The sequence below is a fragment of the Notolepis coatsorum genome (genome assembly GCF_963971535.1).
Source record: "Notolepis coatsorum genome assembly, chromosome: 12".
In the NCBI taxonomy this organism is placed as follows: Eukaryota; Metazoa; Chordata; class Actinopteri; order Aulopiformes; family Paralepididae; genus Notolepis; species Notolepis coatsorum.
In genome coordinates, this window is record NC_140176.1 from 71,140,941 (window position 1) to 71,164,233 (window position 23,293).

The 23,293-nt window shown below is 44.8% G+C and overlaps 2 protein-coding genes across 5 annotated transcripts in view; both read left to right on the forward strand.

Annotated features, from left to right (window-relative positions):
• LOC311238456 (pyruvate dehydrogenase E1 component subunit alpha, mitochondrial-like) overlaps positions 1 to 20,221 on the forward strand; it is a 33,156-nt gene extending 12,935 nt beyond the window's left edge. For all 4 annotated transcript variants that reach the window (XM_084326523.1, XM_084326525.1, XM_084326524.1 and 1 more), the window contains 3 exons: positions 1,680 to 1,747; positions 12,629 to 12,737; positions 16,892 to 20,221. In XM_084326523.1, coding sequence (XP_084182649.1) covers positions 1,680 to 1,747; positions 12,629 to 12,737; positions 16,892 to 17,056 — 342 coding nt within the window. In that variant the 3' untranslated portion in view covers positions 17,057 to 20,221. The remainder of the gene's footprint in view (positions 1 to 1,679; positions 1,748 to 12,628; positions 12,738 to 16,891) is intronic.
• A 1,022-nt stretch (positions 20,222 to 21,243) lies between these two features.
• Positions 21,244 to 23,293, forward strand: part of rps6ka3b (ribosomal protein S6 kinase, polypeptide 3b) — a 72,303-nt gene continuing 70,253 nt past the window's right edge. The window contains 1 exon segment of the mRNA XM_084325875.1: positions 21,244 to 21,529. Within this exon segment, the coding sequence (XP_084182001.1) occupies positions 21,467 to 21,529 (63 nt within the window). The 5' untranslated portion in view covers positions 21,244 to 21,466.

Genomic DNA, 23,293 nt, shown 5'->3' on the forward strand with positions numbered 1-23,293 from the left:
TGCAGCAATGTATTAGCAGCAGGCCTTTGTGTACGTGCGCAACTGTTATCTGCATAACATGTGATGGTTTGATGGACAGCTTGCTCATTTCAATAATTTGACTTGGTCGTTCATTTGATTGGATCCCGTTGTTTTAGCTCTGCCCCTTACTGGAACGTAATTTCGGTGTTGAGCGTCTTTTTTTTTTTTGTACTACACATTTACTGTTGCGATATAATAATGTTTCCAAAAATCTTCAGCCACCTATTGATCCTTTTTAAATGGGCTATTCAAAGACTCAATGAAAGCCTAATGACTAATTAATCGATCAAGAGTTTCTGTATTTAGGGACAGCCCCAGAGACCAGTGACTACAGCCCAGCTTACTAAAAGCATCTTATCACGTTTTTTGCCACCATCACAGATCGTCTATGAGCCATATCGGCCGATACACTGCCGATACCGATCGCTTTTGGTTTTGTTATACTGTAAAAACTGGGATTTTGGTTAATTAATATTTATTAAATAATTATTAGTAACCTATACATAATAAAAAAGACGATGTGCCGTTTGAAATCGAATAAATTTGAACCATTTTCATATGTACGTATTATCTGCGAGACAGCGCCAACACACAAGTCGAAATTTTCCACTCCCTCTAATGCAAGCAGCATCTCTGTCTGCAATGCATGTCCGACTGGAGCCACTGTCTGTGTGTGACTCTGCTTTGGTCCAATCACATTCCCCCATCCACAGTCTGCGAATCAGAGGCAGAGTACGGCGGGTCTTCATGGCAAGCGTGGTTGTCTCTCAGCGACCGGCAGTGTAGTGCATAATGTTTATATATATCTATGGTGTAGCGGGGCTCCGTCGTCTCGAGTCTACTAAGTCTCATGCTCGCTCGCTCGCTCACACACACACGCTCTCTCTCATGCTCGCTCGCTCACATAGGACGTATTATCGGAATTCCCGGAATGCAATGCCAAATTGGGGTCGCGGGTAGGTGACAGTGCAGCGCATTGGCAACATATTCTGGCTAAATATGCCTTGTTTTATAAATGTGTATTGATAACATAGTCCTGTAATGTTTTAATAATATGCATGAAAGTTCAAAAACGTGTGCTTTTATTTTGATATTCCTTAATTCCACGTTGAAATTCCGCGATACGTGTGGGGTCCCCAAAAAATATCCTAAATAAAATGGTTGCAGTATAAAAAAGTTTGAGAGCCGCTGCTCTAGATTCATCCTGCATTCCCACTTACCGGTAGATGAAATCCTCCATTTGGGTCTTGGGTGGAAGCTGCAGTGTAGCTTTTCGGAGCAGTATGCTGCAGCTGGCCCGGACAGACCTAGACTATAACAGGAGGCTCACAGAAGTCTGCCCTGGCAGTTACAGGTGTGAGCATGTATTTAGCTGTTTTGTGCTCATGTATGATACTGCAGACAATAAACAAAATAAAAAAAAACATTCATGGCAGTTGAAGAAATCGGCCCTGGTCCACATGTCCCTGTTCAATGTCCCTGACAACACTGTTGCCTTGTGTAGTTAAGTCGAGATAAATAAACGGGAGAGACCCTCCGAAGATGTATATCCATGTTGGTCTGTTTTTAGTATGTAGAGTTTGTGAGGCCTGAACAGTGAGTGGTTATATGGAAGAGAAAGAAAAATTATGTCCTCTTGTGGTGGTTGTCTGCTTCAGGGCCCTATTCTCATGGAGCTGCAGACCTATCGCTACCATGGACACAGTATGAGTGACCCCGGGGTCAGGTGAGATGACCTCTAACCTCCCACCGCTATGTCACATACCCTCTGTTCTTTAACCTCTTAAGCCCTAGCCATATTTTCAGAAAATTCGCCATAAAGTACATACCCAAGTAAATGGAAGATTGCTCCACTTCTACATGGTCCATTTGCATGTTCCTGGTATCTAGGGACATCTATGGACCTCTGGGAATGTATTCACAGTGTCAGAAATATTGTATCTGTTACTATGCTTGAGTAAATTGTAATGAACCAAAGGAATATAAATTATTTTGAATATTATAATTGTTTTCATCTTTGACGGTGAATAACTGACCACACCTGAAAGAATCTTAAGCAAATGAATAAAGGGCAGATGATTTACATGGTTTTTTGTAGATACAGTACTGAATTTTGCCACCCAGACACATGCAATTTGAAATATGAATATAGAATATCGGGCATATAAATGACCTTATTATGGCTATGACGTTCTATTTTATGGCAATAACATTCAGGTTTGTTCGACCCGTGAGACATCATGAAAAAGAACTAAAATAACGTCAGACGGCTCCCAAGTTTGACGGGGGCTGGCGTGAGCTGGGTAGTGTAGTTTTATGAAATTCGAAAGCCCTGGGTCTCTTCTTTTGGCTACACTCACTTTTGGCTGCGCAATTTCCTCGCATCAATATCCGCCGGTTTCTAACTCAATGCGCTGAGATTTTTATACACTTGTATGTATTCATAGAACACTTCAAATCATTGTTTTAAAAAATGCTACATTAATTAATACTGACTGTATTTATCTATTTATGGCGTGAATTATTGTCTGTCCAGTACCGGACCGCTTGGGCTTAAGGGGTTAATATTCCCATCCATCTCCCTGAAACACGTCTTCAAGTCTTTTAAAAAATTTAAAAATCTTTAACCTTAATCCTATGGTTCTGTTGTGAGGAGGACATGTAACTCGCCAACGTGTTCTGTGTCTCGAGAGCTCAGCCACGTCGGCACCCGAGAAGTTCCTCCGGGTGACGTCGCAGAGAGAAGAGCGGACCTCTAGCAAAATGCACACACTATTTTCTCTGTAGTAGGTCAGACAGTTCGCTAGAGGTCTGCTCTCTTCTCCGTGACATCACCTGGAGGAATTTCTCGGGACGGAACACGTTGGAGTTACATGTCCGATTATCACACGTCCTCCTCACAACAGAACCATACGATTGGAACCTTTAAGATCCACCCACTACGTTGGCTTTGAACTGAAATTCGCCAGTGCCTCTAAAACCCTCTCCCAGAGATGGAGATGATTGACGGTTATCTGTCATTATGACAGCAGTGTTGCTCTGGGAATAATCCCTTTTTTTAAATTGAATTTGGTTAATAGACAAAAATGCCCCACAGTGCTCGTGTGTTAATTTTCCACATGCTGACGTCGAAAGTTTTGCAATGATGGAATATGTCACACAAGCAACGATGGAACACGGAAACAAACTGAAGACTCTTTAATGGTGTTTTAGAGCCATTTAAAATATGTATTGCAGTCTGTCGGAGCCGTGGGATAACCACGGCCGATATATAAAATTTTGATTGCAGGGTCTCTGATGTAAGAGTTTATGTAAGCAGGGGTTTATGTAAGACCCATCTGTGGCAGTAGGGTTGGGCATCGTTTGGATTTTGAACGATTTCTGTTCAGATTCTCCATATCGATTCCTGTTCTAAACGATTCTCGATTCCGATTCTTTGAGGTGCAGGTCAAAACAGGTCACAGCTTATTTAGCAAGAAAAACATTTATTTAAAAAAAATGTCCCCCATACTATTCACATTAAAAAAGAAAAAAAAATTTAAGAATCGAAATTAATAATCGAAATGCAAATATGTTACTTCCGGTTCCAGAACCGGAAGTTAGGAACCGTTTCCTATTAGAACCGGTTTTCGGTGCCCAACCCTATGTGGCAGTGGTGGGCGCTACCCCCTGGGTTGGGATTAACGCTGTCCACTCCGAAACCAGCTCAATGCTGAATTCACACAGACTTCAAAATACAGTACAGTTCACAGATAGGGAACCGCTCCCGCCTACCTCCGGTCAATGGTCTCTAACTACACACCCTCAAGACCCCTACGCTCTGCATCTTCTGGCCGTCTCAGAACCACTCCTATCCGAGCTCCCGGAGGGTCATCGAGGAGAACCTGCCTTTTCTCAGTCCTTGCCCCACAATGGTGGAATGAACTACCCACCCCAGTTAGGACAGCCGAAACCCATAAAAATTGAAATAAAAATTCGAACCCTAACTAATCTCGAACCGGCCGGCGCGTTCACACCGGGAATAATTGGTTCGGAACGTGAAAAATCTGTGCTCAGCTGGAACCTAAAAATAGTTGGTTTTTCCTTGCGAACTGTGACATCATCAGTGGGTGTGTCATATTCTAGGCTGTCAGGACAAGCGAAAACTGCGAACAGCAGAGGTTCAGCATTGCACTTAATCGAGCCATACAACAGGAAGCGATTTGCGACTGATCTCAAAATAAGATTAGATTCCAATGTATTGTTATTATACAGCACAGCACAAGTACAATACACTGTCCAACCAGAGTGGATAAAGAAATGCTCCAGAAATGAAGACGCGTGGAGAAAGGCTTAGCGAGCCCCAGCACGCACGCACGCACGTACTGTATATACGTTCGAAATGAATCGTTCCAGCAACGTAGGCTTCTATTGACTAATGACTTGTTTTATTGGGTATCATAGTAGTAAGTCCTACTGTAGAACATGACATATTAGCATGATGACATCTGATTTATTCATGCCAATACTGAAGACTGCGCAATTGGCTCTTGACAAGTGTAAATTATGGATTAGTCAGTTGCAGTCAATGTCGGACACTTTAGCTCAACTAGTTAGTGCAGCTGCCTGTGGATCCTATGGTCCCAGGTTCAAATCTCAATTTGTTTTTTCTTTTTTTCATTAATTTATGCATTTCTTTATCCACTCTGGTTGGATGATGTATTGTATAATGACGATGCATTTGAATCGCATCTCATCTTGAGATTGCTACCGGTTGAGTGGATCAGCAATGCCAAACCTCTGAAGCTGTTTTATATAGGGCACATTTTGCCACTGTCGTGTTCATATGGTTGTGTTTACCTCCGCCTGAGTAACGCCCCCGTTGATGATGGTGGAACGTTGGTTCTCCTTAAATAGGTGTAAATGCGGGCTGGTTTGCCAGAGAGCACCAAGGTTCAGAGGCTCCAGAACGGAGCTGGAGCTTGAACCGGACCCCTGCCGGTGTGAAAGGGGCTAGAGAGCTCTCCAGCCTGCTCTCCTGGCGTCTGTCTTCAGCTCCAGTCTCACTGTGGATGAGAGTTAATTTACTTGACCAGAAACACCTGCGTCATTTAACTTTCCCGACTGCTGCCTCAGCGAGGCTCTCCAGACTTCACCTCTGCAGCAGAAAACCAGAACCACCCCCCCAGCTCCCACACCATCAATATGACTAGATGAGGCACAACTTTATGACAATGAAATACCTCTTTAACCATCCATTTCTGAGTTGTGGTCAGACAGTATGTCACTGTTATGGTAGAACTCTTGAGACTTTTCAAACGTGTCCATTCACTGGTCCTAGATACACCACAAATGGCCTCGGCCAGTCCTTTTTGCCAGTAACCATTAGACTCCACAACTGTGGGCATGGACTGCTGCCAATAGTTGGAGAGCTAACAGCTTGAGAACTGTTAGGACTCTGACTCTTAACACTTTCAGTGCCAGCAGGGGGTGTACGATTTAGTGCTTGCGTGCCACCACCCACTTCAATGATGGCGCTCTCATATTTGCGAACGCATAAACTACATCTTAAATTATGGCTGTGTCTAATTTGGCCGTCGCTTATCAATGACTTGTTTGCAGTCAACATTGTCGAAACGGATTGTTTTTTAATTGGTTCATTTCCGTTTTATACCATTTTGAAAAGCGCAATTTCTTTTTAAAGTTTCAGGAAAATATAAAGATTCTGTGATAAACGCCCTTTACTGGAATATTCTGGAATACACAACGCTGTAATTTTTCGGCCTATTTATGAATCGTTTTCAAATAAACGCTAGATTATCGATAGTATGTGTACTTATGCACGCTATAGAAGCGGGCTGAAAAATCGATTTATCTCATTTCCTGATCAACACACACACGCACACACACGCATAAAAAAAAGCTCTGATTATCCTAAGACTGGTAAAATAGATTCCTTACCTCAGATCAGATGTTCTCCAAAAAGATTATTCCAATTCCTGATCGTCATTCCAAATATCGATCGCGTTTATTGATCCAACGCTGGGTACTGGAAATATGTATTCCACGCTGTTCTGGGGCTCGGCAATGAATCCGATCCTCTCGGGTGACTTGCCTGAGAAGTAAAATGAGGAAGCAGGATTTCTTTTCCCCCATGCGTTTCATTCAATCTATTCCAAAGGCGTGCAGTACCACAGGGAGAGACGATAGGGGGCGGTATTTTCCCAATGGAGCTCAAGAGAGTTTGCAGCACTAACGTGAGGCTAGATTGATGAAATATGAATTCAAATCGCTAATAAAAACGAGATCTATCATCGTTGGCACTGAAAGTGTTAATACTAGTGCTACTATGTTATGTACCGTATTGTGGTGACCTATATTAAGAGACATTCACCAAGGTGGGCTTGTGCCTTTAAGAGTGTGGGTTTTACTGTTTAGGGGACAGGTTAAATACCACTTCCGGTTCCGGGTTAACTTTGTTGTTATTTGTAAATGCTATGTGAGTGAGAAGTAAAGTACCTCAACTCGAACCACGTCTCTGGCTCGCTACTTTCTTATCGCCACATTGGTGACCCTGTGAAGAACATTTGTAACGTTAACAGCATTTAGCGTTATGTCTCAAGACAACGGCGTCGCGCAACCGCAAGCTCCCGCGCCGAATGCTAACGACGCTAACATGCTACAAGCGAACATTTACGCTGCGACCGTCAAGTTGCCCGACTTTTGGCAGCATAATCCCCGGCCGTGGTTTCAACACATCGAAGCCCAATTCCAGCTGAGAGGAATAACACAAGATCTAACTAAGTACTTCCATGTTGTGGCGGCGTTGGATGCTTCAACGACGGCACGGGCGATGATGCTGTTGGAGGATCCGCCGGCAGCTGACAAGTACAATGCGCTAAAGACATTCCTTCTGAAGTTGTATGAACTGTCAGAACTGGAGAAAGCGGACCGCCTGCTGTCCCTCAACGGCCTCGGCGATGGCAAACCGTCGGAGTTGATGGAAAAAATGCTGGCTGTACTGGGATCAGCTGATCCCTCTTTTCTATTTACACACATTTTCTTGCGACAGCTTCCAGTGCCTGTGCGCACAGCACTGGCGAGTTCCCTCCTCTCCTCCACCAAGGACTATCGCGGCCTGGCTGCAGAAGCAGACAGGGTTTTCCTGGCCAACAGGCAGCAGCAGTTTGTCCATGCGCTGCTGCCCCACCAGGGCACCTCTGCCCCACCACTGGAGGCCTATACAGACACCGCTGCTGCGGTGACAGCCCGACGCCAACCCGATGATGGGCTCTGCTATTACCATGCCAGGTTTGGGGACCGGGCCAAGCAGTGTCGCAAGCCATGCAGTTTCAAGGGGCAGGGAAACGCCAGGGCCGGCGCTCATTAGTGGCTGTGGGTGCCGGCCATGACTGCAAGCTATTGTTTATCACCGACTCCTTGTCTGGCCGGCGGCTGCTGGTGGACTCGGGCGCGCAACGCAGCATCCTGCCGGCACAGGGCGTGGACACCATGGACGGCAGACACGGGCCCCAGATGGACGCAGCGAACGGTACGCCCATACGTACCTACGGCACCAGGTATGTGGAGGTGTGTTTTGCGGGGCGCCGTTTCGGCTGGGGTTTTGTGATGGCTGCGGTGTCCACGCCGCTCCTGGGAGCAGACTTCCTCTGTGCTTTCAGCTTGCTGGTAGATGTTAAAAACTGTCGCTTGATCGATGCCCTCTCTTTTTCCTCTTACCCCTGCACACTTGGGGCGGTTGGGGGGGGCGGAGCTCTCTGCCTGTTAAACACACTTGCCACCGGGGACCCGTATGAACGCCTGCTCGCCGGGTTCCCTGACCTCACCACACCCACGTTCTCATCTGCAGTGGCCAAACACGGTGTGGAACACCATATTACCACAGAGGGCCCCCCAGTCTATGCCCGGGCCCGGCGCCTCGACTCAGCCAAGCTGGCAATCGCCAGGGGGGAGTTTTCCACCATGGAGCGACTTGGCATTGTGCGCCGCTCTAACAGCCCGTGGGCTTCTCCATTATACATGGTTACAAAGGCTGGCGGAGGTTGGCGCCCCTGCGGCGATTTCCGTCGCCTTAATAACGCCACAACCCCCGACCGGTACCCTGTTCCGCACATACAGGACTTCTCTACCCACCTGGCAGGGGCTGTCATCTTCTCCAAGGTGGACCTGGTGCGCGGTTACCACCAGGTGCCGGTCCATCCACGGGATGTGCCAAAGACGGCTGTCATTACACCTTTTGGGCTTTTCGAATTCCTAAGAATGCCTTTCGGGCTCATGGGGGCGGCGCAGACGTTTCAGCGCCTGATGGACTCTGTGCTCCAGGACATGCCGTTTTTGTTTGTGTACTTGGATGACATTCTTATAGCCAGTACGTCCATAGAGGAGCACATGACACACCTCCAGCAGCTGTTTGAGCGGCTCAGTAAGCACGGCCTCATCGTGAACCCAACCAAGTGCCAGTTCGGGCAGTCCTCCCATCACTTTCCTCGGACACCATGTCGCTCCACAGGGAGCCACCCCACTCCCCGCCAGGGTGGAGGCCGTTGCCAGTTTTCCTCGTCCCCGCACCGTACGGGCTCTACAGGAGTTCCTGGGCATGGTGAACTTTTACAACCGGTTCCTTCCCCATGCTGCCCACCTCATGCGGCCCTTGTATGAGGCCCTGCGGGGCAAAGTGCCCAAGGACGAGTTAGATTGGTCTTCGGGGATGGACAGCGCTTTTGGGGCTGCCAAGACCGCGCTAGCCAACGCTGCTCTGCTGGCGCACCCCTCTCCCACTGCCCCGGTCGCCCTCACGACAGACGCCTCTGACTATGCAGTGGGGAAGGTGTGCGAGCAGTGGGTGGGCGGTGCCTGGCAGCCACTGGCCTTTTTTAGCAAACAGCTCCGCGACAACGAGCGTAAGTACAGTACTTTCGACAGGGAACTGCTGGGTCTGTTCCTCGCCACCAGGCACTTTAGATTCCTGTTGGAAGGCCGCCAGTTCACTGCCTTTGTGGACCACAAGCCGCTAACGTTCTCCATGGCCAAGACCTCGGAGCCGTGGTCGGGACGTCAGCAGCGGCAGCTATCGGCGATCTCCGAGTTAACCACGGACATTCAGCACGTGGCGGGCAAGGACAACTTTGTCGCCGACTGCCTCTCTCGGGCGGTCATCGGGTCCGTCCACTTGGGACTCGATTATGCCGCCATGGCGGCAGACCAAGCCACGGACTCAGACATTCAGGCCTATCGGACGGGTCCTACCGCACTGCAGCTGGAGGATGTGCTGTTCGACACAGCTAACGCCACTCTCCTCTGCGACATCTCCACTGGCCAACCGCGCCCTATGGTGCCTACGGCCTGGCGGCGCCGGGTTTTTAACATGATCCACAGCCTTTCCCACCCAGGTGTGAAGGCCTCGACTAAGCTGGTGGGGGTCAAGTTTGTGTGGCCTGGCCTCCGGAAGGATGTTAGGACCTGGGCTAGCTCATGTGTGGCGTGCCAGCGTGCCAAGGTGCACCGCCATACCAAAGCGTCAACGTTCACACGCACAGTATACGCTTAGGAGACATGCTCAGAAGATGTTGGTTCTCTTTGGATCCACCTACATATGTGAACAGACATTCTCAGTCATGACGTTTACCAAGTCCAGGTACAGATCCTCTCTCACTGATGAACATCTGGCAGCTGTGCTTCACATCTCCACCTCAGACATGCAACCTGACTTTGATGGACTTGTTAAAGCTCAACAGAGACTGGATTTCTCACACTGAATGAAAAAAAAAGAACTGAAGAACACTAAAATGTGGAAATATAACAAGTGAAATGGGACACTTGATATTTTCTTTTCTTTTTTTTGCACAGTTCTGAAAACATTAAATGTTTAATATAGGCATGTAAAGTAAAAAAGGTTACAAAACTGGGACACTTTTCTTTACACAGTTCTTGTTTATTTTTGCTATAAGATGATGTGATGTCTTTAGAAAGCTAAGAAAATCCTTGTTTCAATAGTATATGAAACTCAAAATGCCCTTTGTTATTAATGTTTCACCTTTTGTTTATCATTTTGGAAATAAATTCTATTTGAATAAATTATATTTTTGAAAGCTAACCTCACCTTTTAATTGCCAAATAATAACATACACTCTTACCAGGGGTCAAAACAATGCCATTTACTGCTTTTTATATAGAAATTAAATTTATATTATGCATAATTGAGTTTGGAATTTTGGCCCGGCCCCCCAACATATTTTCAGTTGCTCATTCGGCCCCCCGGGAAAAATAATTGCCCACCCCTGCTATAGACCGTCTTAAGCCTGCTCACTTGGACAAGGACGAACCAGTTAAGTTGGCCCTGCCCCCGCGGCGGGGGCGCCCCCCGGTTTCGGCTCAGACCCCTGCCCTGTCCTCTGTTCCGGCCTTGGCCCCTTCCGGGGCCCGGCCGCTGGTCCCACTTATCTCCCTTAGTCCCCCTCTGGTTAAGCGCAGTCGGTTCGGCCGCTTGATCCGTCCCCCTCCACGTTGACTATTTCGTGCTGTGATCTGTTCACTGATGGACTGTTCACTGGCTATTAATTAGTTGCAGTTTTTGTATGGGTGAATTCTGGGGGGGCCTGTGTGGTGACCTATATTAAGAGACATTCACCAAGGTGGGCTTGTGCCTTTAAGAGTGTGGGTTTTACTGTTTAGGGGACAGGTTAAATACCACTTCCGGTTCCGGGTTAACTTTGTTGTTATTTGTAAATGCTATGTGAGTGAGAAGTAAAGTACCTCAACTCGAACCACGTCTCTGGCTCGCTACTTTCTTATCGCCACAGTATATCATTACTGACTATTGGATTAATTGAATCCTGCTATTCTACTATTATGTTCTATTATTACAATTTCCTCTCTTTTCTGCCCTCCCCTCCCCATGCTGCTATGACACCTGCATTTCCCCTAGGGGATTAACACTTTGATCGCCATGGGTTAAATTCATAATTTACCATCCCTAGCCAGCTCTATTTGTCTATGGAGAAGTTCCCCTTCTTTGCAGGGCTATAACTTTTTAAATTCTATTGCTAGATTGCCATTATTATGGCCCATTCAATGTCCTATATCCATTGTTCAGGGTGTAGCAACGATATACTTTTTCATTCACATATTCATACTAAAATATGGTCTAAAGTATAAGTATGTTTTTATCGTTTTCTGCAGCTTTCTCCAGAACTTGATTTATAGCTCCAAATGCATTATATTGATGATGAAATACAGTTTGATAGCAATCGGCGCGAGATAAAAAATGTCAACTGGACGTGGTTCTAGAAGTTACTACGTATCATCTGATATTGACCGGATGGGCGAGGGGGCGTTTATAATTCCGTGGGCAACATTATACCATTCGTCTAGTGTGGGTCATATGGTCATCAGAGCAGTTTATATGGAATACGTTAGAAAATAACGCTGGATCTTACCGTATGTTCCTCGTGCCGTTGGACGATCAGCGTGGAGTAGACCGTTTTCGATTATGGGATGTTGATCCTGATGAACCATTTCCAGGTTGTATAATACTATATACGTCCAAATAACGTTGTTTATTGAGTTAGGGCGAGCGATTGATCATCCAGTGTGTTGAGATGGAGTCCGGCTACCGATCGCGAGTGACCGGACGCCTAAATATTAAAGGCAACCAACTTGTGTCTAACCACACCCAACTTGCGTCTCGCCACGCCCCCGCGGCGACGCGGCAGCAGCAGAGCGGAGCTCATTATATGCCAGTAACCGCCGCTTATTCAGTATCCAGAAATAGCTCAATTGGCAAGACTGCATGGCTGTGGATCCTACGGCTCGTTGCTGGCGAGTTCGATTCCCTTCAATTTTTTTTTTTTTTTTTTTTTTAGCGTGCATTCGCATTCTTTCGCCGTTTCATTTCGCCGGTTAAGTTTAGGCATTGTTTCGGAGTTGGTTAAGGTTAGGCATTGTTTCGGAGTTGCTTAAGGTTAGAAGGGTTAAGTTTAGGCGCTGTTAAGGAGCTGGTTAAGGTTAGAGTTTGACTTAGAGAATGGCAATAGACAGCCTATTTCCGCGCTGCAGCGCGAGGCAATAGACAGCCTATTTCCGCGCTGCCGCTCTCTCGCGCTGCCGTGGTCACATGGGCGTATTGGCCAATCAGAGAAACGCTTTACACAAGTTGGTTGCCTAAAATAGTCACGCTGCCCGGACGACATATGGATGAGCACTTCCTGTTTGGCGCGCCCCTCCCTCTTGGCCGATCTGCCGATCGGCCACCAGATGGCGCTCTCGAACCGTTAGACAGTTGAGTGGAGCTCACCAGTACATCTCATGGCTCATCGGCCCCTGTCGATTTCGATCACAGATTTTTGAATTATTGATATCAGAGACGAGTTACGGCGTCTTCGGCAGAATGAGCATGGCTAGGAATGACGTCTAAAACACGTCATCGGCTATTAAAGTGTTAATAAAGGAATACTTGACTTGATATTCAAAGATGCATTTCATTATGCCTCAGAGTTGTGCATTATTTTCTTTTGTGCTCATGTCACTTTGCTTCCTTTTTATATCGGCAAATAATATAACATATAACATGCTTTTAACGGACTAATTTCTTGTCTGTCACTTCCTGTAGCTATCGTACTCGTGAGGAGATCCAGGAGGTGCGCACTAAGAGTGACCCCATCTCCATGCTGAAGGAACGCATGCTCGGCACTAACATGGCCTCCGTAGAGGAGTTTAAGGTACTTGTATAACTAGTGTGTGTGTGTCTGTCTCTCACATGTTAATGAGCTGTTTTTGTTTTATTTGACAATAAAACATTTGGATATATGCATTGCATTTCCTACCAAAGGAGTAATGCCATGAATACAGCTCATTGGCTATGGTTGTTATGTTGATTGATTACGATCACCTGTTGTTTGCCCATCAAGATGTTTCTCTAGTGCTTATACGCAATCAGTCATCCAGCAGTGCTTAGAGGCTGCAGTGTCTGTAGATTGTATAAACGACGGCAAACTTGTTAGTGAGGTTGCTGGTATGAATCCCTCTCCACCAGATGGGTCAGATCTGGTTTGGGAAAATGAACAAGAGCCAGCCCACTCTCCCCTCTCTTGAGCAGCTACATTCGGGAATGCCCTTGAGCAAGGTCACCGAACCTTCAACTGCTCGCCAGCAAGCATTCTCAGTACCTGCAACACGCACAGAATACTGAGAAGAAGTACTGTTATGGTATCTATATTGGTATTGGAATTGAAAAACCTAAGGTCAAGGTAAACTTGATTACCCCAGATAGGGAAATGCAGGGTGTCAAGGTGCAGAAGTGCACATAAGTCATAAAAATAGATATACAAATGTACAATATTCTGTCTCCCCTTCATCCCTATAATACACATACACATATGCACACACATTTCCAAGCACCAGTGCTCAATCACACACTCGCACAGACACACACTTTCTCCCTGAGAAACTAACTCTACAACAGCTTTAATCAACTAGGGCTGCAACGATTAGCGATTATGAAAAATCGTTGACGAGATATTGTTGCGTCGATTAGTCATTTTTTTTTTCGCACTACCTATCTTTGTGAAAGTGGCTTCTCAGCTCTGGTCCAGCCAGCTGAAGACTTCTTAGCTTAACATAACAGACCGACAGTAAGTTTGGGGGAACTAATGGGATAACTGGGGATGTTGTTTGGTCCTGACAAGAGTCTCAAAGCAACTCTGAGGTCATGCTCAATGTCCAATCTGTTCCTCTGCTCTGTCTTCAGCTGGACCAGAGCTGAGAAGCCACTTTCACAAAGATAGGTAGTGAAAAAAATAAATAAAAAAATTATATATATATATATATTTTTTTAAATATTATTGTTTTTCGATTAGTCGACTAATCGAAAAAATAATCGACAGATTAGTCGACTACCAAAATAGTCATTAGTTGCAGCCCTATAATCAACTAATAATAACATTTATTTCACCATACAAATATTGCCTACGGATTACCTTTGCACATAGCCCTGTCCAAAATAACATAAATCCTATGTTTTTCTACCGTCCCCCTCATTTATCGGTCTTAATTGCTGAAGGAACAAAAGACTAGCTAAACCTGGCTGTTCTTATTTTCCTTTGCAGAATCCTTGCTTTATCCCGATAGCTTAGTTGGAACTTGTTGTGTAGAGGGTGAGCAGGGTCGGTAAGGATGCACTCAGCCTTACTCCAAATGAAGTCTTTACACAACTGAGCAGCTGACGTCTGGTCACACCCAATGACCCCACTCGCCCTCTTGATCATGCGCTGCAACCTAGCTTGGCCTTGGTTGCGCATGTTACCAAACGCACAAATCAGGCCAAAGGATAAGGATGCTCTGTAGGACAGCCTTGTAAACAGTTGCAAGACGTAATGGATCAACATAAAAACTGTACAATTTCCTTAAAGGTCCCATGTCTTATAAATGGCCTTTTCCAGTGTTTAGCATTGTTTTCTAGCAATGTGGGCTTGTATCAATGGGGTCTGTGTCTCTAATTCGCATCAGTCCAGTCTCGAGTTCACGAGATCCTCCCTCACTGAACTAAGCCATTCTGCATAACTAACGCCCCCTCTATGGTTGTAGCGCACTCAACAACAGAGTGAGTGGAAATACTGACACTTCCTCAAACGGGTTGACGTGCGCGGGTGCCGACAGAGAATCAACAATTAGCTCGACAACGGAGCAGTGGGAATAATGTGGAAGCAAGCGATACCGGAGTCTTATGGCGAGCACAGAAAGACTCAGAAGGAGCTTCTATCCCCAGGCCATCAGGCTGCTAAACGAACAATAATCGCTAAACGAACAATAATCACTATGCAACAACCATCAAATGCACACAGCACACACACCCACACGCACACACTCACTCAAACAAACAACACACTGCAGCACCCACTCTCCACACTTTAGATCACACAAACACACTTACACTTTATATTTATTGATAAAGGATTTGCACTACAACTCGTACACCTACTGTGAATTGTACCTAAACTGCACCTCGTCCATTTATGCCTTGCACTATATAGCATTGTATATTAGTACACTGCACAGTATTGTATATTGTATGGTAACTACGTCTACGAACATTGTACATATGTCTAAACTGAACACTGTGACCTCTTTTTTTACTTCTAATTTTTACTATGTTTTTATTTCATACTTATCTTGTCATGCACAGTCTCTGGAGCGCAACAGTAAGAAGCATTTTGTACAAAAGTATTCTGTACTTCTGTATGACAACTATTAAAGAAACTTGAAACTTGAAACTTGAAGCGGTCTCCCTGTCCCTGACTCTCCCTTTCTCTCTCCACGGTCCACCTGCATTTGACACACAATCGCAGTCGAGCCGCTCACACAGCCCACACGCACACGCGAGCGATGTATCCTCTCGCTCGCTCGCTCTCTCGTATACATGTATCACACTGTGTGGGTGACTGTCAACTCAAAGCACTTATGGGCGGAGCCCAGCCCAAAACTGCTTGAAATCTTGAAGTGGAAAAATGCTGCTTTAGAGTACTTGATTAGAAATACAAAAAAACATACAGATGTGTTCCATAGACTCAGGAATTGTGTAACATTGCCCAAATAGTGAAAGGAATAGCAAAACATGGGACCTTTAACACTTTGAATGCCAACCACGACATAACATGTGTTATCAGCCCGCCCCCTGAATGCCCAGCACGACAATTAGCGTGATTTTTTTTTATTTTTTTTTTATTAGCGATCTGAATTCCTATTTCATCAACCGAGTCTACCGTTGGGAAACCAGCCCCATCAGGAGCTCAGATGTGAAAAAAGCGCCCCCTATCATCTCCCAGATGGTAATGCACCGTTTTGGAATGGACTCAATGAAAATGGATGAGAAAAGAAAATCCGGAATCCACATTTTACTTCTCACGCATGTAACCGGAGATGATCCCAGTCATTGTGGACCATCAGAACAGCGTGTAATATGTCTTTACAGTATGTAGCGTTGGATCAATAAAAGGATCGATTTTTGGAAGGGCGATCAGGAATTGGAATAATCTTTTTGGATACCATCTGATCTCAGATAAGGAATCTATTTTACCAGTTTTATGATAATCAGACCTGTTTTCACGGAGATATAAGCTTTTCCCCTATGTTTGATATGGCTGTTTGGCTGTGCGAGTGATCAGGAAATATATCGGAGCACATATCAGATTGCCTATATAGCGTGCATAAGTACACATATACTATCGATAATCTAGCGTTTATTTGAAAACGAAAATAGGTAGAAAAATGTGAACGTTTTTTTGTGTATTCTAGAATATTCCGTTTATTATGGAATATTTTTCTTTTCCTTAAACGAGGGCTTTTCAAGATGCTATAAAACGGAAATGAACCGATAAAAAAATTATCCGCTTCGACAATGTTGACTGGAAAATGAGTCATTGATAAGCGACGGGCAGATTAGACACATAGCCATAATTTAAAACATAGGCGATATTAACGCTAACATTGAAGTTGATGCTGGGCATTCAAGCACTAAATCGTGCGCCCCCTGCTGGGCACTGAAAGTGTTAAGAACATTCACTGTTTATTTTTCTTCACCAGTAGCACATTCATTGAACTCCAGCTGGTCATCTATCTCGATCTTTTAAGTATTAACTCTTTTTAATGGGTTCATTGTTGACTTACTTCAGGAAATTGTCTGAACACCACTGAAGCCCTACTTGTATGATTGGGACAACTCCCAGGTGTGACATGTCACACACCCAATGCCTGGTTATGAAATTAAATACTGTTCTTGGGTCAGCTTTCTAGGTTAAACTGAGAAATATATATATTTAATACCAGCATGTTATGGAGATCAGATTAATAAAGTTTTTTCCCCCCCTCCCGCTCTCAGGAGATTGATGTGGAGATTCGGAAGGAGGTGGAGGCAGCGGCACAGTTCGCCACCTCGGATCCAGAGCCGCCGCTCGAGGACCTCTGCAACCACATCTACCACAACGAGCCGCCCTTCGAGGTCCGCGGGACCAGCCCCTGGTCCAAGCTCAAGTCCAGCAGCTAGGCACATGCACAATAAATACCTCAAACTAGCCAACTTTCAGTGAAAGGCTGCATTGACATTTTAAATGCTATAACCCCCCCCCCCATTGTTTCATTGCAGGGGAAAAAGTCTCTACAATCGTCCTTTTAGTTTTCTTAAAATTACTTCTGCGTTACTGGCTTACTGCTAGTAGAGCCCCATGTTTTCAATGAGCTAATTTCATTTCATTTCAAACCTTTCTTTAAACTTGAAAGGCAACGTGTTGACTGTACACAGAAATTGGCAAAAAAGGCATATAAAATCGCAGCATATAAAATAACAAGGCGAGACAAAAGTAAGCATAACTAATCAATTAACATGTACAACTTGATTGACAATGGTTGGAGGTCGAGGTTTAAAATTCTGCAACGGAGGGGAGAATCTCCAGCTTTAACGACTGTTCATTCCATGAGCTAAGGGCATCATAGCAAAATGCAGATTTACCTACTCCCTCGAGTTTGCTCGGAATAAATGCGAATGTGTAATTTTAGGGAACAAAAAAAGAAGGCTGCTGAATCTTTTTCCTCCAATGTGACAAGTGTTCAGTGGTGAAAACGAACCTCTAGTTCAATAGATGCAAGTATTCCTTTATCGCCTTTTCAAAGGCAACATCCCACCACTTTACTGGTCCCTGGTAGCTGTCTTTATGCACAAAAGAAGAACCACCATCTCCTGCAACACTGAAGCTTACGCAGCATTCCGCACCTTTATGGGACTCAAAACTTGATGCTAGATGTCACTTTTTATTTATTCAGAAAAGCTCCTAGATGTATTATATTGGTCATGTTGATATTTATTGTGTTTGTATGGCGGGATCAGACTGCTCCAAGAACAGTAAAGACATAACTATGCCATTTCCTGTTTTTAAAACGATCAAATATCCTGAAGCAATCATAAGGGCTTTCTTTGAGAATGGTCAGTTTAATGGGTCTCAACGGATGCACTTACAAGTTTGACCATCTTTTTTTAGTATATTTACCACTTTCAGGCAGGCTGCTGTATATTGATACCAGAGATGTTTGAAAACCTCAGAATGCAAGCGCCAGGTATGGGAGCAACGGCCACTCTTCTATGTATACCGGTCTGCGGATTTCGGAGGCATAAGGAAGTTGTCGCTTGTTGAACCTCTGGGTTTTGAAAGTGCTCTTGTTAGCAGTATGCAAACTGCTGTTTGGGAGGTCGCGGGCATGACTTAAAAGGTTGTCAGCCTGAAAAGTTGTGACACACTTGACTGACTTTGTGGGCAAAACGTATAACTTAAGCAACATTTCCCGTCACGGCAAACGGGACTGTTCAAAAGAGTTGCAATTCATTTATATTTCTTTCTGGGAAATAAATATACTGTACTGTGCAATAATGAGAGTTGTGCAACCACTGGGCAATGTTGCTAGACAAGTAGTTACAGAGGAGAGCCATGCGGGGAACATTCTGGGTGACGGTACGAACATCGGGACTCGCTATGGTCACGTCTGGGGGTGGTTGTTTATAAAACCTGACTCTTACGTAACCTTAGTGGTGAGTCCTCTTGCCCCCCATCATAACCTCAACAAGAGATGAAAATTGCCTCCATAATGTCCCTGTAGACTTCTTACCAGTTTTCGAGAGCATGTCGGGAGTCTCAAAGGCCGTCAACATGGGACATTCTTTGAGGTGGTGAAGATGGTCAGTATTGGTTGCACTAGTGGCAGGACTTTGGTTACTGGTCCTTTAAAGAAGTGGCATGAAGAAAGATGATTGTAGATGGGAAAAACTGTCCAGCTGCATTGCTTTTAAACACCTGTAGCTTGTGGGACATGTTTTGAAAATCCTTGGACTTGGTGAATTCTGTTACGTGTGGTAAGGCGGGACTGATTTGCTAACCTTTGCCTTCGCCCAGGTGATGATATGTCGCACTCTTGTGGAACGTTGTTGCACTTGAGTTAAAAGCTCAGACACTAGTGTATAAGAAGGGAAAGATGAGGGCGGCTAGGTGGTATAGTGGGCAAGGCACTCGCCACCAACGCAGGAGACGCTGGGTTCGAGCCCAGCTCTCTGCGTTGCTACCAGCTTGGCTGGTTGTTCATAGGCAGTGTTAGGGGTGGGAAAGCTGGTGGGTGGGTCCTGGTCGTTGTAAACGGCGACTCCTACAGTTCGGTCGGGGTGCCTGCTCAGCGAGGAAAGGATCTACGGGGGGTAGTGTGATCCTTCCACATGTTACACCCTCTCAGTGAGAGTCCGCGCTGCCAGGTGAAAAGAAGCGGTTGATTGTCTACACATGTGATAGCCTCCACTCTCCCAGACCGACTGTAGGGGGTAGGTGCGCAGTGACCAGGAAGGGGATAGGGGATTGGGAATTGGCATAACGACTAACATTGGGATGGGGGGAAAAAAGGAGCGGGCGGAAAAGATAAAAAAAGGGGGAAAGATGGCAGCAGCGATAGGTTTGCTGACCCTCATTTTGTGTTCCTCTTCTCCATTAGAACATTTACCCAGTAGTTTAAGGCCTCATCATTCATCTCTGTGTAGGGCCACTGATGGAAAGTGGAAAGGTGAGAGATTGTTCTGCTGTACACTGAAAGAGAAATAAAGATGTCTAAAATGAATCACTTTGATGTATTCTTCTGTAAACTAAGTCCACTATTAATGTTTTTTTTGTGTGAATAGATAATATAACACAAGTAATGCAATATTTCACTAAGATTTAGTCATCAAATAATTATGAATTAAAGATGATGGTGAAAAGTATCTGTACTTGGAATATTAAAAGAGTATAATGGAATGGCCACTATGGCATTTTCTGTTTTATTGAACACATTGCACAAACCAGACTAGTACAACATTGGATAAATAGTTGTAATACATGCATATCTGAAGAGCTCTTTAACATTTTTTTTTTAATATATAATTTTTATCTAGCCAACTGACCAGAACGTGGACATTTATTTTGTATTTGTGAATAATTACATCAGTTTGCCATCACTATAAAGCATGTATAAACAAGAAAAACTCATATTTTTCTTTAGATGTAGCAGTACTGTATCTGTATGTCATAATTATATATTATGATGAATTGAAAATGGGGGACCCTGATGAAAACAAGAAAGTCTTTCTCTGGTCTGCATCTCCTTAACAATTGTATGTATTGAGCTGTACTGTACTCAGTGGCATCGTTTCAGTAAAAGGCGAGGAGGGTTTTTTTTTTTTTTGTCAAATCAATTGTGCAATAGTCACTTTTGGTGAGTTGTTTCTATACAATTCAGTTATATGACATTTAGGTATGACACAGGACTACACAAGCATTTTTTTGTATAGAAATGTGTCAACAGACTAAAGCATAACTATCTATTACTTTTCTTGCAATTGAGCCAATTTTCCTTATGTATGGTTTTGAGGTGTGTTTTGAACAGAATGTAGTATCAAAAACACATTCACAAAAAGTATGGGTTACTGAATACTGAACTGCACTGTTATAATCACTAAGCCATTGTAAGACCGTACCTGTGTCCCTGTATCACTTGTCTCTGCTGCCCTTTGATTAAAAAAACGTCCCTATGTCCATTTTCCTTTTTCTTTGGTCATATTTCAGTTAGTCACAGTAAAAGTCACCTAGTAAAAGTGAGATAATTGACAATATCAAAACATGCTAGGGCTGTACCGAATAGTTCGAAGCTTCGTTCATAATGTTGATATTCGAATTCTAAATCAACATAAAAAATTGTAATAAAAAAAATTAAAATAAATTTTTTTAATTTAATAAATTGTATTTGCCAAGGTATGGCGAGTGCCATACCTTGCCATACCAGAACGACGCCCCTTCTGCAATCTGTTAATACAGTTTTCAATCAATTGTGTGTATTGAGCCGTACAGTACTGTATTGTACCCATTCTGCAATCTGTTAATAAAATGTTCAATCAATCAAACCCCTTGCCCTGTCCGACGTCAAACATTTCCCCACAGTTATGATAAGTAGCTGGACTCCTAGTACTGTGTGTGGATACACGTCCGTCATGATCATCATCATCACCTGTCTGTCTGTGGTGTTGGCCCCGCCCCCTCCCCAACATCGACGTAACGGTGACGCGGCAGTCTGACAGACAGGTAAGCCGACACCGGACGCCATATTGGGAAATAACGGAAGTGAGCGGGAGAGAGAGAGCAGTAGGTTGGTTGAGAGAGAGAGAGAGAGAGAGAGAGAGGGCGAAAGTGAATCACAGTAGTTTCGGAGAAAAAGGCGTTCACGAGCAGCGCACTTCCATGTGTGTATCTCCGGGGGAAGGAGGGGCGGTCTCCGCGAGAGAGATCATCCGGAATCATCGCGTTGTTGCTCTGTTCGCACTTCTTCTGCGCGACTGAGAAAAAGGCGACTTGGATCGGGAGTGAAACAACGGGGACAACTCGGACCTGCAGCAAAGATGCCTCTGGCACAATTGGCAGATCCTTGGCAGAAGATGGCTCTGGGGAGGACAGTAAGCGAGGTAAGAGACAGACAGAGAGAGAGACACGTCACTTTTCTATGGGACTGCTCGGTCTTGTCTTGACAGTGGAGAGTGATTGTGGGACAACAGAGTAACAATGTGTGATTTATCTGTTACTGTTCCAACACTGGCGCATAATAATAATGGGAGATCGCAAAAGACAATCAATCTGGATATTATAAGCAATTGAAAACAAAGAGTCCTTTAAGTTGGTATCCATGGCCTGTATTATAATTAACATTAAAGTTGATTAACATTAAGTCCTCAATTTAATAAATCGCAGGGTCAAATAAAAACACAAGCCCCTTCTTGACTTATCTCCAGTTTCTCCTTACAAGTTTTTGATAGTCTTGATAGAAAAGCAAGGGGCGGTGCCAAAGTTGTGTGACCGCATAATGCAGGAAGAGGTGTGTGTGGACCTATCTGTATTTCCGTATGAGGTGTGGGGCAGGGTTGTTCAGAGAACTGACTCTGGGTCGGCTGTAGGCAGCCTCTCTGAATCATTCATGATAGACTATACACCAATCAGCCATTATGCATGCAGTCCATGTCAGCTCTTTCTCTCTCTCTCTCTCCCCCTAACAAGCACAGACCTGCATGGAACGTGCCCACATGACCTATATTGTCTCAAACACACAATACAGTTGCTGCCCCCCATACATACGGCATCAAGTTGACCTCACACTACACCTGCTAATGTCAGCCCTGTTTGCGGACTACAGTGGATTCCATCAGAAGTGTGTATGTGAGGGAGAACGTGAGTGTCTCCGTGGGGAATGAGTTGAGCCACCGCTGGGGTTTTCTAGGCCAAAAAAAAATAAACTGAACAAAAGAGCTACAGACAAAGTTGTGAAATGACATTAGAGACACTTTGTACAGGCTATGTGCCTGAAGCCAAATGCTCCTTGCATCACACAAAGAGTAAAAGGCTTTGCAACGAACGAAGCTGTCTGCTTGTGTGATTGAAAGAGTTCTAATATAGGAGCAGACTAGGAGGCTCTGGGCCCTGCATTGAATTGTTTATAAATTGTATATATTGTAGGTAGAGAGACCCCAAGGCTGTCTTCTACATTAGAGAGAGAGAGACCCTATTCATGGTTCAGGGACAATTGTGTTGGAAAGAAACGCCTCCACCATCTCTCTGTTTATCCGCTCGCTCTCTCTCCTATCTCTGTCCTGTACTCTCTTGTCACCTTCAATCTCTGCATTCCAGTCTCTCTCTCTCTCTCTCTCTCTCTCTCTCTCTCTCTCTCTCCATAATCCATCATTTGCTCCGTCTAGCTGTCTCACTCACTTGAGTGATCCCTCGCCGACGTAAGCGCCCCTATTGTAAATCCTCAAAATCACTGCTATCAGTGTAAAAAGATCACAACGGTTGACCCGGCAGCAGTCTCGACCGGCTGATAAATTGCTCTTATGTAACGGCTGATTTGTATCTACAGTGTCCGTGTCTGTTCTTGGCGTGTAGCAGACGAGGTCAGATGGGTGGGATAAGGGCACTGGCCACTAGAGCCCTGAGGGTTGTACAGCCACCCAGGGGAAGAGAGAGAGAGATGCAGAACATTGGGGGCACTACCAGGCGAAAATGGGGAATCTGTATCTTTAGAATTTCATTTTTTATAGATTTTTTTTTTTTTGTTTTCACCAGGGTCTATACAAACCGTGTCATCACTTAACATTCATTTATCCGTGCCTTCTGTAGTACAATTTGCATCAAGGAGTGCAGAATCTGCGTTAAAGTGCAGACGTACAAGTACACAAATG